At 39.6% G+C, this 17975-nt stretch overlaps 1 protein-coding gene across 1 annotated transcript in view; it reads right to left on the reverse strand.

Moving 5' to 3' along the window:
* Positions 1-16934, reverse strand: part of SLC15A5 (solute carrier family 15 member 5) — a 64130-nt gene extending 47196 nt beyond the window's left edge. The window contains exons 1-3 of the mRNA XM_034758054.1: positions 16559-16934; positions 13208-13430; positions 2638-2807 (exon numbers count right to left, since the gene is read on the reverse strand). Coding sequence (XP_034613945.1) covers positions 2638-2807; positions 13208-13430; positions 16559-16934 — 769 coding nt within the window. The remainder of the gene's footprint in view (positions 1-2637; positions 2808-13207; positions 13431-16558) is intronic.
* Between the last annotated feature and the right edge of the window lie 1041 nt (positions 16935-17975).

Raw genomic sequence — 17975 nt, forward strand, 5'->3', positions numbered from 1 at the left:
GTTACCTTAAAATAAAAAGGGAGCATATATAAAAATCATTTCTTTAAGGTCACCTCTGAATTTGAATTATGGCTCTAAAGAATTTCCAATGTAGTCATTTTATTGGAAGGAGCCAAAATAAGGATTAAAAGCCCTCAGATTACTACTCCAAAAATGGGCAATTCTGTTGAAACTTGCAAAATATTAATTAAACCAAACAACATTCATTCAGAAAAACATTAAGCAATGATATACAAACAAGTGCTGCCTGTGCTGACTTTGTAGGGCAATTAACATTTTTGTAAGGCCACTTCTATTACCAAAAAGTTCTTGGTATCTCTTGTTTTCTTTGCTGTGACCCTAAGGACCTGAGTAAACCTTGCTAGTGACTTCGGTGCTGTGAATTTTCCATAACAGACAGGCTGGCTCAAGCTGCGAAGTTCAGATACAAATTTCCTCATGCTAAGTACATTCAGATCCACGGCTTTTGTTCAGATATGTCCTTGGTGTCAACATGCCATGAGCCAGAATCTCCACTGTCTTCAGTTTCTGACAGGAATTTTCAAAAGAGTCCATTGAAAAAAATCAATGGTATTTGAGTCCCTAATTTCCTGAGGCTCCTCTGAAAATCCCAGCCTTTGTTCTTTGCACCTGTACACATTACGTGCAACACTACCAATGTGATTTGATAAAGCTTATACTTGTGCAAAATGGGAGTAAAATATTATCCAAAGCGCAATGTAGTAGAGACTCAGAAGAGGTGTGTGATTTGCTGACTCATTGTTGCACATGACATTGCCCCACCTTGATAGGGTGACCAGATAGCAACTGTGAAAAAACGGGATGGGGGTGGAGGGTGATAGGCACCTATATAAGAAAAAGTCCCCAAAAATGGGACTGTCCCTTTAAAAATGGACCATCTGGTCACCCTACACCTTGACTTTAGGGTACAGGGAATGGTTCTCAGAGGACGCAGTTCTCAGGGGGGATGGGGGATAACTCAGTGGTTTGAGCATTGGCCTGCTAAACCCATGGTTGTGAGTTCAATCCTTGAGGGGGCCATTTAGGGAACTGGGGTAAAAATCTGTCTGGGGATTGATCCTGCTTTGAGCAGGGGGTGGGACTAGATGACCTCCTGAGGTCCCTTCCAACCCTGATAGTTTATGATTCTAGGACTTCAGCATGGGGCTTGAGCAGCCCTGGCAGTAGCCAGTCTTGTTGGGGAGACTGGTTTTATTCACAAATGGAACTCAAAAGGAAATAGCACAAAGCCCAGGGAAGCTTTGTCTTGTCTCCGCTTAGGTGAATTGTATTTGAAGCAGGTAGGAGAAGCCACCTGATCACAGCATCATGGGGTTGAATCTTAATCTCACGTTGGAGCTCAAAGATGCTTCCTATATGTGAGTAATTAATGTGTCTGAAAATTCCAGAAACAATAGCCGTCATTCAAAAGTAAGAGACACAAGGTGGGGAAGGAAATAGCTTTTATTGCACCAACTTCTGTTGGGAGAAGGGACAAAGTTTTGAGCTTCACCAAGGTCTTTCTCAGCTCTGTAAAACTTGAAAGCTTGTCCCTTCCACCCACAGAAGTTGGTCCAATAAAAGATATTACCTCACCCACTGTCTCTCTTATCCTGGGACCAACATGGCTACAATAACACTGCCAACATCCATCTAACTATATTTCTATTAACTATATTTTTCCACTGATTAAACAATCAGGGTTTATTTTAACATTAAAGCTTTTATTCTCTTTTTTGGAAGCTTAATTTCTTGCATTTGGTAGGGTTCCCCTCCTCCTACTGCATACAAATTGCATTTTACAAGTTATAAAGCAGAATCAAAGTACTTTAAGGAGTTGCTATAGTTTAAAATGTTGCAACAAGCTGGGAGATGCAGTAAAAATGTCTTTGTTTTAAAGTACTCAAAGCTATCTGCATGTTTAAACAGTTCAACATTTCTAATATTTAGTTTTAGGGATACAGCAGGCCTTCAGAGTTATGAACACCAGAGTTACGAACCGACCAGTCAATCACACACCTTATTTGGAACCGGAAGTGCACAATCAGGCAGTAGCAGATACCAAAAAAAACCAAAATCAAAACCTGTAAACTACTAAAAAAAATAAAGGGAAAGTTAAAAAAAATTGACAAGGTGAGAAAACTGTTTCTATGCTTGTTTCATTTAAATTAAGATGGTTAAAAGCAGCATTTTTCTTCTGCATAGTAAAGTTTCAAAGCTATATTAACTCAAAGTTATAAACTTTTGAAACAACCATACCATTTTGTTCAGAGTTACAAACATTTCAGAGTTACGAACAACCTCCATTCCAGAGGCGTTTGTAGCTCTGAGGTTCTATTGTAATAGCCTACATTGCAGCAATGATAGCTTTAAAATAGAAAATCAGCATCAGATCTCCCGTGATGCAGCCACCTCCTGGTAAGGGCCTGTTTTAACTGGTTTTGTATGGGCCTGATTCTGCAAAGTGCTGAAGTTAATGGCAGTAGAAGATGTTCAGCCCTTCACAGGAGGCACTCAGCAGGATTAAGTCCAAAATGAGTGCAGACAGAATGGATGTAGCTTTGGGGAAAGAACAGTTAAACAATTTTTTAAAGTCACCTTTAAAACATTTCTAAGAGACAGATATTTGCATCTTACCTTTTTTGGGCTGGTAAATCATTTCACTGCGCACCATGTGAATTGTGATCAGGGCCATAAGCACAGACACAAATGGGATAAGAAAACCAAGGTTCTTGGCCAAAGATTGCTGGATATAAGAAATGCTAACAAAGACAACTGCTGAATTTAAGTTAACCAGCCAATAAAACCTATGGTAAACAGACAAAAGTTATTCTAAGAGGGAAACTGGTGAAGAGATGCAAGTAATTAAGAATGCAATTCTGTTGCAAAAAGTAGTTTTAAGCATTCTGAAGTTAAAAAGTTTCCTGACTTTAACAACATTGAGTGGGGTGTATTTACACCTGTGTGGTATGCACCACACTGCACTGGATCCTGCATAGCCTGAGAGTTTACATGAACTTTCACTTGATTACGGGAGAGTCTCAGTACTTACTTATAAAAACAGACCAAGTTTCTAGCCCACATGGTTGTAGAAAAAATATTGATGCCTAAAGGCTCAAAAGCCAGAAGACAAAAAGTACCCCCATTTTTTTAGACTCATGATTTTTAAATTAATCTCTTGGTTTATGGATGCCTGAATAAGGTTTTTGAATATGTGGAGTTGGCAATACCGTTTCGAAGGAAGATGAAAAAACCCATAATGCCCCATGCCAAATGTATAATTCTATACACAAGGAGAAAGTATTTCCTTGCTGACTCTAGCACAGTGGTGGACAACCTACGGCCCATCAGGGTAAATTGACTGCGGGCCATGAGACATTTTGCGGAAGTTGACCGTCTGCGTGCATGGTCCCCCTGCAGTTCGCAGTGGCCGTAGTTTGCTGTTCCCGGCCAATGGGAGCTGCGGGAAGCGGCAGGATGCAGGGACGTGCTGGCTGTTGCTTCCTGCCCTGCCGCTCCCATTGGCCAGGAACGGTGAACCGCAGCCACTGGAAGCTGGGAGGGGGGGCATGCCTGCAGATGATCAACGTCTGCAAAATGTCTCGTGGCCCGCAATCAGCTTACCCTGATGGGCTGCATGTGGCCCGCAGGCCGTAGGTTGCCCACCACTGATCTAGTCTGACCTCCTGCATAACACGGGCCAAAGAAATCTCACTCAGTAATCTCTGTATCAAATTTGAGACACTTGCCCTGATTTTCAGAGAGTGGATGCTCAGCATGAAAATGACAAAAATCAAGCCTCTTTAAAACATGTCTTAAACTTCTGAATGGGTTAACAAGCTAATGCTATTTTAAAGAATATAAACAAGAACTCAACAATCAACAGAACATATTGCTTAGATTTCTTTGTATGCAGTTTCAGTATCAAAGTGAGAGCATCACCACAGTTGTCACCCTTGCTGAGAGCCACTGCACTGAGAGCAAGGACTGACTGAGCATGGAGGTAACTGATTTCACACCCACACCCACAGATGGACTCTGTGTATTGAGATTGAGACACATTGAGGAAGCCTGGAGGAGCACGTATTGCTATTGCCTTGGGTTCTACCTGTTCTGCAGATAATGGACAAAGAACTTGAGTCTAGCATGCATCATTAGTCTTGAATTCACTTAAAATAAACAAGCAGGAGAGATGACCTTCGCTATTCTTGCTCATCTCACCCTTATTGGCTTTACAACTTTTTATCTTAAGCACAAGTGAGTGGGCAGGGCATACTATCAGTTCAGCTGGAGCTGCAAATCTGTCTACTATCACTGTCCTCTACATAAGAGAACACGTATTAAAGATAAGATCAATGTTTTGGCTGTGAACCTTGAGGAGAGGGGAAGGGGCGGGAGGGGAGACAAAGCAGTTGCTATTAAACACCAAAGGCCCATCCACATTGCCTCTGCTTCTTCCCTTTAAAAGGCTCCTTGCTAGTCTGTTGTAATTGCCCAGAAAACTGTAGTGGCATCACTGTAAGTTACAATGTTGAGAGCATTACTGTAGTGCTTCTGACTACTCTGTCATTGGCCTAGCTAGCTAGAGCCAAGAAGAAAAGCCTTTATAATGCTGAAGACGTGGAGGAGTGACAATACCCACGTTTGTTCAACTCAAAACAAAATAATCTCTCTTGTTAGGGAAGAAGAGCATCTGACAGTGGCTTAGAAGCAGTGGGCAGGAGGGCACTTTTAAGCAGCAAGCCTAGTGTCATACAGGCAGTGGCCGAGGAAAGAATAATGACAAATCCAATTTGGATGAACTCAGTGCTGCCGAGAAGGTTAGGGAGACTAGCAATACTACGTATGCCAGGAAGCAGGGACTTCCAGGCTTAAACCATCCTCCAAAGCCATCTGAAAAAGTCCCTGAAAATTTCAACTTTAATTATTTTTAGCTAGTGCTGTGTCTTTTAAACCATTTCTGCCATGAGATAGGATACCATTAGAGGGTTTTTTTTTTATTTTAAATGTAAAGCAGTTGTTTGGGGTTTGGTGTTAACCACTTTGGAGAGAAGGTATTAAAGATTATGGAAGCGTTTTGCATTGGCTTTGGCCCTCTTCTGGCAATTTTGTGTTTAAGTTTAAAATTGCACGATAGGGGCAAACAGCTCCAGATGCTGGCCAAGTTCAAGGTTTTAATCCTGGTCTCCAGAGCTCTACATGAGATCAGCCCAGGCTGTCTCACCCTACATGACTATAATGTCCATTGTGTTCCACTGGAAATGGTAGCCTAAAGAATGAAACCCATATGTGCAGAAGATGGACTTTTTTCAGCAACTGAAAAATTCATTCGGAGAAGAAATTAGGACCTCCATAAATCTTGGTGCCCTGAAATCAAAATTTAAAGCACACTTCCTTGATCTAGCTTTCTCACAATACTGCCACCAAAATAAGTAAAGGAAAAATATCGAGTCTTTGCTGACTGGAGGGAAGAGAGAAAGAGAAATGTATCTTGATGTGCACATTTCAAAATTCCGAGAGGTGCTCATGTCATAGACCAGAAGGGACCATCATGATCATCATGTCACAGTGATGAATTGTATATAAGAACCTAGACAGACATGAGCCTATGGCTTGTTTCTGATTTTGATGCCCCACCTACTTTCCTGACATTCCATTGAATTCTTCAGAGCATCTGAGAGACCACTTTGGGGTAGAGACAGGCAGGATACTTGAGGTTCGAGCCCTGGATTCAGTAGCTAAGCAGTCTTACAGGCACCAGTGCAGCAAACTGCACTGTTGGAGACCACACATCTGCTGGGGTTGGCTGGGGGTGGGGTGTTGGGTGTTTGAAAGGCCAAACACTGTAATCACTGTTTAGCGCCCCCTCACATTTCAAACATCATTATTGTATAGCTCCCTCTCTGAGGATGACTATAATGGAGTTGTAGGGCTAGTGGTCAGGATAGTAGTGAGAGAAACAAACAAACAAAAAATCACCAGGTAAGACCTTTCACAGGCTACATAAATTCTTTCTATGACAAGGCCCCAGATTCTGTGGCACTCTGATGTAGCAGACTGGAAGTTCTATGGTAGCGTCATGAACTAGCTATGAACAACCCACCAACTATGGTGATGAAGAACCATTATGCTGCCTTGGCAATGGGTGATGAGGAATCACCCCCAAAGATGGAGGAGGAAAAGCTCTGTACCCGCAAGGCTAGGAGGATCATAGCTGAGAATTTGAAAATAGAAGGCAGCTTGGGTGAAAGTGACCATGAAATGATAGAGTTCACGATTCTAAGGAATGGTAGGAGGGAAAAACAGAACAATAAAGATAATAGATTTCAAGAATGCAGACTTTAGCAAACTCAGGGAGTTGGTACGCAAGATCCCATGGGAAGCAAGTCTAAGGGAAAACACAGTTTGAGAGAGTTGGCAAAGAGATCATTATGGACACAAGAGCAAACTATCCCACTGCATAGGAACTATAGAAAGTATGGCAAGAGACCACCCTGGCTTAACCAGGAGATCTTCAATGATCTAAAAATCAAAAAGGAGTCCTACAAAAAGTAGAAACTAGGTCAAATTACAAAGGATGAATACAAACAAACAACACAAGCATGTAGGGACAACATTAGAAAGGCCAAGACATAAAATGAGATTAAATTAGCTAGAGACATCAATGGTAACAAAAAAAACATTCTACAAATCCATTAGAAGCAAGAGTAAGACCAAGGTCAGGGTAGGCCCATTATTCAGTGAGGTGTGGGAAACAATAACAGAAAATGTGGAAATGGCAGAAGTACTAAATGGGCTTGTTTCAGTTTTCACCAAAACATTTAGTAGCAATTGGATGTCTAACATAGTGAATGCCAGTGAAAATGAGGCAAACTCTGAGGCTAAAATACGGAAAGACCAAGTTAAAAATTATTTAGACAAATTAGATGTCTTCAAGTCATCAGGGCCTGATAAAATACATTTCTAGAATACTCAAGAGGCTGACTGAGAAGATATCTGAGCCATTAGTGATTATCTTTGAAAAGTCATTGAAGACGAGAGAGATTTCAGAGGACTGGAAGAGGGCAAACATACTGCCAATCTATACAAAGGGGAATAAGGACAACCCGGTGAATTACAGACCAGTCAGCTTAACTTCAGTATCCGGAAAGATAATGGAGCAAATAATCAAGCAATCAATTTTCAAACACCTAGAAGATAATAAGGTGATAAGTAACTATCAGCATGGATTTGTCAAGAACAAATCATGTCAAGCCAACCTGATAGCTTTCTTTGGCCAGGTAACAAGCCCTGTGGATGGGGGGGAAGCAGTAGATGTGGTAGATCTAGATTTTAGTAAGGCTGTTGATATTGTCTCGCATGACCTTCTCATAACAAACTAGGGAATTACAGCCTAGATGGAGCTACTATAAGGTGGTTGCATAACTGGTTGGAAAACAGTTCACCAAGAGTAGTTATCAGTGGTTCATAGTCAAACTAGAAGGGCATATCAAATGGGGTCCCACAGGGATCAGTCCTTGTTCTGTCCAATATTTTCATCAGCGATTTAGATAATGGTATGAAGAGTACATTTATAAAGTTTGTGCATGATAGCAAGCTGAGAGGGGTTGCAAGTGCTTTGGAAGATTCAAAATAAACTGGAGAAATGGTCTGAAGTAATAGGATAAAATTCAACAAGGACAAATGCAAAGTAATCCACTTAGGAAGGAACAATCAGTTGCAAACATACAAAATGGGATATGACTGCCTAGGAAGGAGTAGTGCAGAAAGGGATCTAGGAGTTATTGTGGATTGCAAGCTAAATATGAGTCAACAGTGTAATACTATTGCAAAAAAAAAAAAAGCAAACACCATTCTCGATATATTAGCAGGAGTGTTGCAAGCCAGACTCAATAAATAATTCTTCCAGTCTACTCCGCACTGATAAGGCCTCAGCTGGAGTATTGTGTCCAGTTCTGGGTGCCATATTTCAGGAAAGATATGGACAAATTGGAGAAAGTCCAAAGGAGAGCATCAAAAATGATTAAAGGTCTAGAAAAGATGGCTATAAGAAATGATTGAAAAAAATTGGGTTTGTTTATTCTAGAAAAGAGAAGACTGAGGGGGGACATGATAACAGCTTTCAAGTATATAAAAAGTTATTACAAGGAGGAGGATGAAAAATTGTTCTTGATAACCTCTGAGGATACAACAATAAGCAATGATCTTAAATTGCAGGAAGGAAAGTTTAGGCTGGATATTAGGAAACACTTCCTAAGTGTCAGGGTAGTTAAGCACTGGAACAAATTGCCTAGGGAGGTTGTGGAATCTCTGTTATTGGAGGTTTTTAAGAACAGGTTAGACAAACACCTGTCAGGAATGGTCTAGTTATTATGTACTCCTGCCTTGCGTGCAGGGGATTAGATGACCTCTCGAGGTCCCATCCGGTCCTACACTGCTATGATTATTAGATTGTATAAAGGAGATTTTAAATGAATTAGATCTGCACATTAATATAATTAGCTGCTTGTTTCTGATTAAATGAGAATCAGTAAAATAGTTGACATTTAAACCGTATTTAGTTTTTAGCGTTAATCACTGAAAAGAATGGATTCATTCAACTCTTCAAGTTATTGTTTCAGACTACCTGCAGATTCAGGAAGACATCTTTGCATTGATTTGTACTACCAAGCCTGACCCCAGATGTACAGTATCTTCCCTTTTAACTTGTGTAAATTTAATTTTAAACATCCACTTTAACAAAATTTTTAAATCTGTTCTTCGCAACCCTGAAAACTAGAAATAAGTATGTAAATAGAAGAGAAAGCATTCCTGCTAGAGTATTATTCTATGGCAAAGCATGGGTTCTACAGCCACCTAAAGGCCCCTGGCTCTACAAAAACGGCCATCAATACGATCAACCTGTAACCCAAGAGATCCTGCTAAGCCTTTGGGCAGAATTATGAAATGACTATGGAACTACTTCAAGGTCAACTGGGGAGGTGGGAAATCTCCACTAGCATCTTTCAAATGACTTAAATTTGCTTCCTCTATTAGTAGTTCTGCCCATACAATATGCTGGGTAAAAAGGGCTATCTGGCAGGTGGCGCTAGTCTGCCACAGCATGATTCCTGTGATTGGTGGTGGAAGGTGGGGAGGGAAAAGAACTGGCTGGAATGTCATACTGGCACTTTGCTGCTGGCCCCCGCAGTTTGTTTTCTCATTTTTAAGCAAGGCTGTAGGTCTATTGTGAAGACACCGTCCAAATATGAATAGCTTCCATGTTGTCCTATAAAGTCCACAGACATCCAGAAAAACTCTCTCTTTCTGGTGAGAACTACCCTATTCATCTCAGTTGGGTGTTAGCTTAGAAGCTTTATAATTACAGTTTAAATGTCAGCATCTTAAGTATTTCACTTCAAATAATTATACCAGGAACAGCCAGATATTTTATGCTGCCTTTGAGTGGAGTAAGAATAGCCTAACCCCATTCTGCTCAGCCCTTGATCACAATACTTGCTTCTGCAACCTCTTACTCTGAAGTAGTTTGGCCATTTACTAGTTGCTTTAGCATTTTTCATGCACCAGGTATTACAGGATTTCCAGGGATATTTTGGTGGTAACACATGCAGGTCAGATAAATCAGTCTTGGAGTGTTAAGCTTTAGTCCTTTAATAAAGATATTCCAGTAGACTCAGGAATCTGAACCTCAGGTTTGCTTATACTCCCTGAGATCACAGGTTCACATTCCAGCAGTGATGACTGAGGCCTTCATACTTGCCAGGTAAACAGCTTGATTTCCATTCTGAGAAATGCAAAGGTTTATTGGGAGAAAAGGGGTTGGTGGCTGCTTTTTAAAAAATGAAGTAGCACAGATTCTGCCCCAAGGTTCTGTTTAGAGGCGATGGGAAATTGACAAAATCAAAAAGTTTCACAGGAACATACCGATTATGCCAATGTTTTCAATAGGAAGTTAGCCAAATGTTTTGTTTTGACTTTTATGTATGTATTATATTCTATAGGGTCAAAGCAATGTGCTTTGGAATGTTTCGTTTCATGAAAAATTTTGAGTTTTACTTTTGATCTTGAGGCTGAAATTTTGTTTCATCCTGTTTCAATTTTCTGTGGAATAGAAATTGTTTTTCGACCAGCTCTGTTTCTGACTATTTCTGACAAAGTTAGCTTGGGAGAGTCAGTGTTGCCTAATGGATACAGCACTGAACTGGGACTCAGGAGACCTGCGTTCTATTCCTGGCTCTGCTATGATATGCTGGGTGACCTTGGCTAAGTCACCACCCACTCCATGCATCAGTTACCCCATCTGTAAAATGGAGATAATGATACTGACCTCCTTGTAAAGTGTTTTGATATCTACTGATGAAGAGTGTTATACAGAAGCTAGGCTAGCTATAGGCAATGGAGTTTGGACTAAGATACACTCAAGTACCAGATAATGGTCCATTTCCAAAACTATGCAGAAACATTTGTTTACCATACTTTTCTTCATTTGACAATGAGGCTTTGCAGAAAGGAAAGCCCTTCTGACACCCTGCAGGGAACAAAAATTCAGTGGCCATGGTAGTGAACACAGGGAGAAAGGAACAAAAAAAAGAGATAAATACAAAATAGGAGTGATGAAAATAATTGAGAGATTGAGTTGAGGCAACAAAAAAGGAAAGAAATATTAGTAGAAGGAAGAGGGAAACACTGAGCAAGATTGGTGATTCCTTCTCCAGAAGGAATAGAAGACAAGGACAGATATAGAAGTGATCCTATACGAACCACAATTTTCCAACACCTCAATGCTCAAGGCAATTTTGTTTTACCAGCTCAGTTGTTGGTGAGAATTTAAAGACCATATTCTGTCCCTGACCTTTTTGCTATTCCCATCGATAGCAATGGGAGTTCTCGTGCATCAAGAAGTAGTACCAGTTTACAGCCTTAACTTATAGCCCCAGGTTTCAGACTCTCAGGACCCAGTTTTCCTCTTCTTAGTTTAACATTGGTGAAATCCATTTATTTCCATGATTTTACACCTAGTTTGTTCCAGAGATTGGATTCAGGCCCTAGAAGTGTAATGCAGCCCTCACCACATACTAGGGTTAAGATCATAGTTACACAGTCCTTTGCAAGAAGTTTGATTTTTGAAAAGCTGTTAGGCCTGATTTCTGAAGTAAAGCAGGTTGGATAAAAATCTAGATTTTGCTAAAAAGCAACAGTGTGCAACTGTCTCATTAAATATATATGTATTTTAAACATTTATTCTCGTGACAAAGAATCTACCAAGAAGAGAAAATAGCGTATGATTATAAACTTACGAGGTTGTAATGAGACCACGAAATGTGAAGAAGTAAACCCCATTTTGTTAGTTTTAAGATTACAAATCATATGGTTCCTGCCTCAGATGCCAGACAACTGTAGAAATTAGTTTTTAATCATACACACCTTTCCTGATACTTCCAAAGCCCCAAGAACTGACCCATTTGGATTCCCCCAAGGAAATATTTTATTCATTCTGTCGTTATGTCTCCCTTGTAATCAACACTGAGAAATGTCACTTTGATTAAACACAAGTCTGAATGACTAAAACCATAGTACAATAAATTCTCCAGAGCAATCTTTCAGAACAACTGATTGCTCTCCAGTCTTAATCCTCCAGAGTCTTATTTAATCAAAATGATGTTGCTAATTAAGGATTAAAACTCAGAATAGAATTAAAAAGGAGGATGTTTTTCTCTCTCCTTTGGGCAGGTCAAGGAGCCAGAATCTGTTTTAAGGAACCAAACAGTCTTTTCCACCTTTAGTAAAGCTACACTATTCACTGAAGTTTGGATTGAATCCAAAAATCTTCAATATTAACATAACTGGGGGGAGGAAAAGGAATAGCTCTGAAAGCCATCCAGGAGCGCCGCCAGCTTTTCCGCCGCCCTAGGGCAGCGGAAGGTCCCGCCCCGAAATGCTGCCCCCCCACAGAGGCGGCAGAAGGTCCCGCCACCAAAATACCACGGCAGTCGCCGCCCCACAAATCTCAGCGCCCTAGGCAACCTCCTAGATCGCCTAATGGGTTGCACCAGCCCTGAATCCATCCCCATACGAACAGAAATATGACGTAATAAATTCTTCATTGATTCATCAGTGAGGCATTATCAATATTCAAATGTGCTCAGTTTCAGTTCATAATAGATACACTTTGATTTATTTTTAGTAGTACCAACAATTCATGACACATGTATAGCACCTCTCAATCAAGAATTTCTGGATAATTGGCAAAAATTAAGTATCACAAAACTCCCTCTGAGGTAGGTAAAGAATTTCTGTCCCAGGAAAATTCTAATATTTCATCATTTTGTCCCAAATCAGAATAAAAATCTTGAACTGTTGAAATTTTGTGGAACAGAGTCCAGAAAAAAAATAATTTGTAAATGTCAAACCAAAAGGAAACAAACAGTTTATTTTGAGTTGACAAAATGTTATATGTCAATTTTTCCAATGGAAATGCTTTTTCTGTAGAAAATTGTGATTTTGATGAAGCCCCATTTTCCAATGAAAGATGTTTTTGTCTGAAATTTTCCAGCCAGCCCTGGTAACTATATAGATGTTTAAATTGAAGAACAGAAGTCAAGTGACTTACCTGAGGTCCTAAACCATCAGTCACAGCTGGAAAGAGAATCTATGAGGCCTATCTTTCTATCACCACTGCTCACATGAGGAAATCGACCACCTCTTGAAGTAAACGACAGTTCCAAATGTGATGTTTTGATTTTTTTATTTTAGTGCTGGTACTTGTGTGTGTTCAAGGAACTTTGCCACCTCTACGGAGTCTACTCAACCTAGATCAAAGGATTGAGACCCAGCAAGTAACTTCACCACATCCCTGACAGGCCTTTAAGTACCATAGTGTAAGAACTCAGATAGAATAACAACTTGCTTATTAATTCTGTGTCAAGTTGGGCAAGTCACTTGACTCTGATTCACCCTGGGTGAAAGTCCCTGGCCTGTGCTATGCAGGAAGACAGACTAGATGATCAGGGTGGTTCCTTCTGGCCTTAAGATTTATGAATCTATGTTCCTGGAAGGAAATTTAGGTAGTCCTTTTGAAAATTAATTGTTACAGCTAAAAATGAGATTTTCTATATAAATTCATTTAAAAAAATTGAGATGCACTTGAGTTTTTAATTAAGCTCCATCATCTCACACAGTTGTTCTATTGCAATATTAAGAAACTCACCAATTGAAAAAAGAAAGAAGTTCCTTTGGTTCAAAATCCTCAAGGTTGTATGCACTCAGTGGACAAACTATAGCTCTTATGCCTCCTGATCCAAAGCAGGCTGTTAATAGCCCAAAGTAGAAGAGTATTTTCTGCTCCTTTTTGGCTAGCGGGTGAAAGATATAGTGTCTGTCTATATAAAAATCTTCAAAGGGGAAGGCAACAACAGGTAGTAGGGCTGTACCTACAATGGGGAAGAAAATGGACATATGTAACTGGTTAAAATGATGAAGCATTGAATCCAGTATTTATTTTCTAGATTAACAGCTACATTGGAATTATAGTCTCTAAATTAGTTAAAAAAAAATATCTACACACGCAATGGGAAAGAAAATTATTCATTCCTTTAGAGTGACATGCGGGTACAACTACAAGTCCAGAACTTTGCTGAATACTACTATTAGGCAAGAATATTGACTACATATGGCAGAAGTACCTGAACTTCATTGCTTTCAGGGCTGGGCTGGGACCAGAGGGCTGCAGTTATGTGGCCAGGACCGGCTCCAGGTTTTTTGCTGCCCCAAGCAAAAAAAACAAAACAAAACAACCGGAGAGCCACCGCCGAAGCAAAAAAAAAAAAAAAAAATCTACACAAAAAACCCTGGAATGCCGCCCCTTGAAAAGTGCTGCCCCAAGCACATGCTTGGAATGCTGGTGCCTAGAGCTGGCCCTGTATGTGGCATAGAAGTTCTCTTTACAAATAAAAAAACATGACCATAATTTGCGCTACTCTTATCTATCTAGATGGATTAATAGAAATTGCTTGCTTGAACTCAAAAGCTGTAGTTTATCACTATAGCTAGATGAACAATAGTCATCAGATAATTTGGCAAACGTTATGATGTATTCTCAGATATGCTATTTGATTATTTTTACTTATTTTATCAGTTTTACTCTTCCCTTTGCAGCTTCAGAAAAAGTTAGCCCCAGAACACATTTTAGGACTCTGTAGTTGAGATTTGGCACCTCCAATCTACGGCGTTGTTTCTATAAGCAAAGTGATGCTCCCATATTTGATGAGCCTTTTAAGTGTATTTTGAGTGAAATTCAAATACATCATATACATAATATTTGCACACATGTCTGCTTCAAGCATGGCAACAGGAGACCAGGATTGTGATACTAAACATCAAAATCTGAAACCCCGGCCCCAGGATGATGGATTAAGCAAAAATTTGTAATAAGCTCCCACAATAAAAAGTCATATCCCATGCATTGTACGTACACTAACAAGTCTAGTATCAAATCATCATCCCTAATATTTTATATTTATTTTCCAAGAAACTTCCCCTTGCTATAGTGACATTTGTTCCTCTTTGGAAAATGCTTTGTGCTACCTCTGACAGTTGTCAATGGACGGTTAAGTGGTCTGATGCAGTGTATTCAGTATACAGTTCAACAATTTATCCTTTGTTTTATCATTAAAGTCAATTTGTCCCACTTTGATTTTTTTTTTTTTTTGGGTAATCTAGAATCAAAGGGCAAGGGGATTCAAAACAGGAAGTTTATGGAGTAAGGAAGAGGATACAAAGGAAGTCATTTTCTGAGGTAGTTCATACAGTGCCTTGACAATCTAGACAAAACGGCCCCCTTCTTCCTCCTTTCCACTGACCCACTTGATCCTCTGTGTCATTTTTTTCTTTTAAATTCTTGCGACGATTTCACTTCAGTCATCCACAGCAGGTGTTTTTATAGCTGATGCATACAACACAGAATTATTTCCTGCTGCGGCAGCACTCTAAAGGAGGCGCTAGAGTTTCCAGTGCAAAGCTTTCTGAAACATGACCTCAGGGCACCTGCTGCACACAACTGAATTCAAACTCACACTTCTGGATGGAGGTCAAGAGGACAGAAATGTTGCCTTGAGAGAAGACTAATTCAGAAATTATCTCAATTACTCCAATGCTATTCTGATGCCTATCTAAATAACAACTTATTTGCCTGCATGCAAACAAACTCTTGGGATGAGTAAATGTGAATAAACTTGTGTGTCAGCTATACATCAAGTGGCAATGCAATTGATATCCATTTTAGTATAGCATTCTGGAAATCTGGGTGAATTTCCAATGTTTATGTTAATGGAGCAGCAATAACTTGTTCTGCCCTCATCTTCTGCCTGTGCTGTTCACTTAAAAGTTAGTGATTTTATGAAGTTAATTCTAGAAGTTGTGCAGTTTAAAGGACAGGCTGCAGCATCAGAGATCGACTGTCTAGTTGTACCTGCCTGATCTGAGTAGCAATCTTAAGGTCCCTGTTTCACCTCAACTCTGTCCTAGAGACAAAAGATAATTCAGTTTTTAGATCAGCTCAAATCAGCTTTGACATTTACTGAATTCCACATGACAGTTATACAAAGTCAGCAGAGACTTGCAAACTCAGTTTGTCTAGGAAGGGGAGTGGCTCCACCCTCTATATCACCCAATCTCCTTGACAACCCATACTAATAGCTGTGCATATCTAAAGTTTCATACTGTCCTCCATTCCAGCCACTATGTGGAAGATCATTAGGAGGTGTCCATACATTACACATCTGTATATTGAGGGGACTTCAAATGTACAGAAAATCATGGGTCAGTAAAATTCACACATGTAAGTTACCTGGAAAAATATTTTAAGAAGTGTATCCTGAACTTCGTATAAAAGATTTTAGCCCATTGGGTGGGAGAAGGAGTCAGATAGTGCTAATATGAGTCAGGCCCTAAAAGTAAGCATCAAAATGTGACTTCCGAGTTCGAAGTTTGTCTATGCAACGTATAGGTCTTATTAACAACCATGTAGCTTTTAAATACAGCAGAACCCCATAAATTTGCACCAATTGGAGAAATGCATTGCAAATTATGGACTTTAACAAGTGGTTATATCACTGAATTTCCAGAAGTGACTAGTGACTGTGGGTGCCCAACCTGATACCTTAAAGGGACTCAGTTTCAGAAAATGCTGAGTGCCTGCTTTCTGAAAAGTTAAGCCACTTTATAGCATCACAGTTTAGGCTCTCAGACTGCAGCATCCAAAATCTCTAGTCACCTTTGAAAATGTAGACCTTATTTTACAAACATTATTTAGTATTGTTCAAAATAATGCTTTGTTAAGGTATATTAGCAAATCTACTCCAGTACATTTTGTGAAAGAAAAGTTAAGTCCTTAGCTATTAAAGAACTTTGGTAAGGCCACAAGGTTGGAGACAATTATTGGATTTGCATATAAGTAAGGAATAGTATGTTTCTATAGTACTTTTTAAAAAATTGACTTATTAGAGCAGAATTGCATACAAAAAGCACATTGTAGATGAAATAATCATGGCATAGCACCTACCTAGAAAGTGGAGAAATATGCAGATATACACCAGCTTGATCCTCCCCACCAGATGTTCAGCAAACCAGCCCATAAACACAGGTGATAACATGGAGGCACCTACAAAGCACATGTTTATGATGGCTGCCTGGTAGTTGGGATAGCCAAGTTTGATAGTGCAAAAGAGAATCATGTTGCAGACAATGCCAAAGAAAGTAAACCTCTCACACAGTTCCATCAACAGCAGGCAAATGGCCACCTGAAGTTTCTTCTGAGACTTGAACCCAGATGAATCTCCATCATGCTTGCCTTTCCTGAAGAATTTTCTTTTCTCCCTCTCAGCAGTGTGGTTCAGAAGTTGTTTTTCTTGTAAGTCTCTAAGGTCTGTAACAGGCATACTTTGCTGTGCTGAGCAAGACTAAATTGAGTGGGTTAGGTTGTATGTACACTTCTGTTACCCTCCACTGTAATTAACAAACTGGTAAGACCCTTGCTTTGAATTCCACACCTTACTACCACAATTCCTCAGGGTACTTATCACTTTAGTGCTGTTATATTCAAGATCAAGGAGCATGAGGGACACCAGTATTTAAACTTCTCTGAGTGCACAAAGTTGTTGAATCCAATCTGTTTATTTAATTAGTTTGTCTGGTTATGAACAACCCCCCCCCCATAATATTACCCATTAAATTATGTGAATCAAATACAATATGTGCCAAATTGTATCTGCATGTTACAGATAAAGGTTAAATACTGAGAAAGGCTAAATTGTTTCAGTTGAATTCAAGTACTAGATCAAGAAAATAATTTGGGGCTAATATTCTGATACCTTAATTAAGCAACAAGTGAGAAACTGCAAGCAAAGAGATAACGATAGAAAGAATGCATGTTTTTAGGTGAACAATATCTTATCATTATTACATTTCTTGTTATTTTTGGTTGAAATTCAGATAAGAAAGTTAATTAGAAAAGTAAGAAATGCTAGTACATTTAAGTACAATAAGCAGGTTTTACAAGAAAGTAATTCCAGTATATTAATGAAGAGAAAAAGTAATAAGAGAGAACCCAAAACCAGCACGGCTTCTTTAGCCTGACCTTGTACCGCAGCTATAACATGTCATAGGGAATCAGAGTCAGAAAGACTTTGGATCTTGGGTATTAATTAGAATCTATATAGTCAACTTGAAGAGAAATTGGGAAGGTTCTACAAGTTTACAATGTCCCCACTGGGCAAGCCACTAAAAAGTTTACAGAAAACTTGTCCAACCCCCTAGACATGATTCTCCACTACTGTGCATAGCCTTTTATACCTGTCCCAAATGGTAGTGGTCTGCACCCACTTTGCACAGGTGTAAATGACTACACAGGGTGAAAGGCAATGGTGAATCAGACCCACTGTTTCTAAATAGAACTATCAAGTCCTCACTTTGCAAGTTGT

This window comes from Trachemys scripta, chromosome 1, assembly GCF_013100865.1.
Source record: "Trachemys scripta elegans isolate TJP31775 chromosome 1, CAS_Tse_1.0, whole genome shotgun sequence".
Taxonomy (NCBI): domain Eukaryota; kingdom Metazoa; phylum Chordata; order Testudines; family Emydidae; genus Trachemys; species Trachemys scripta.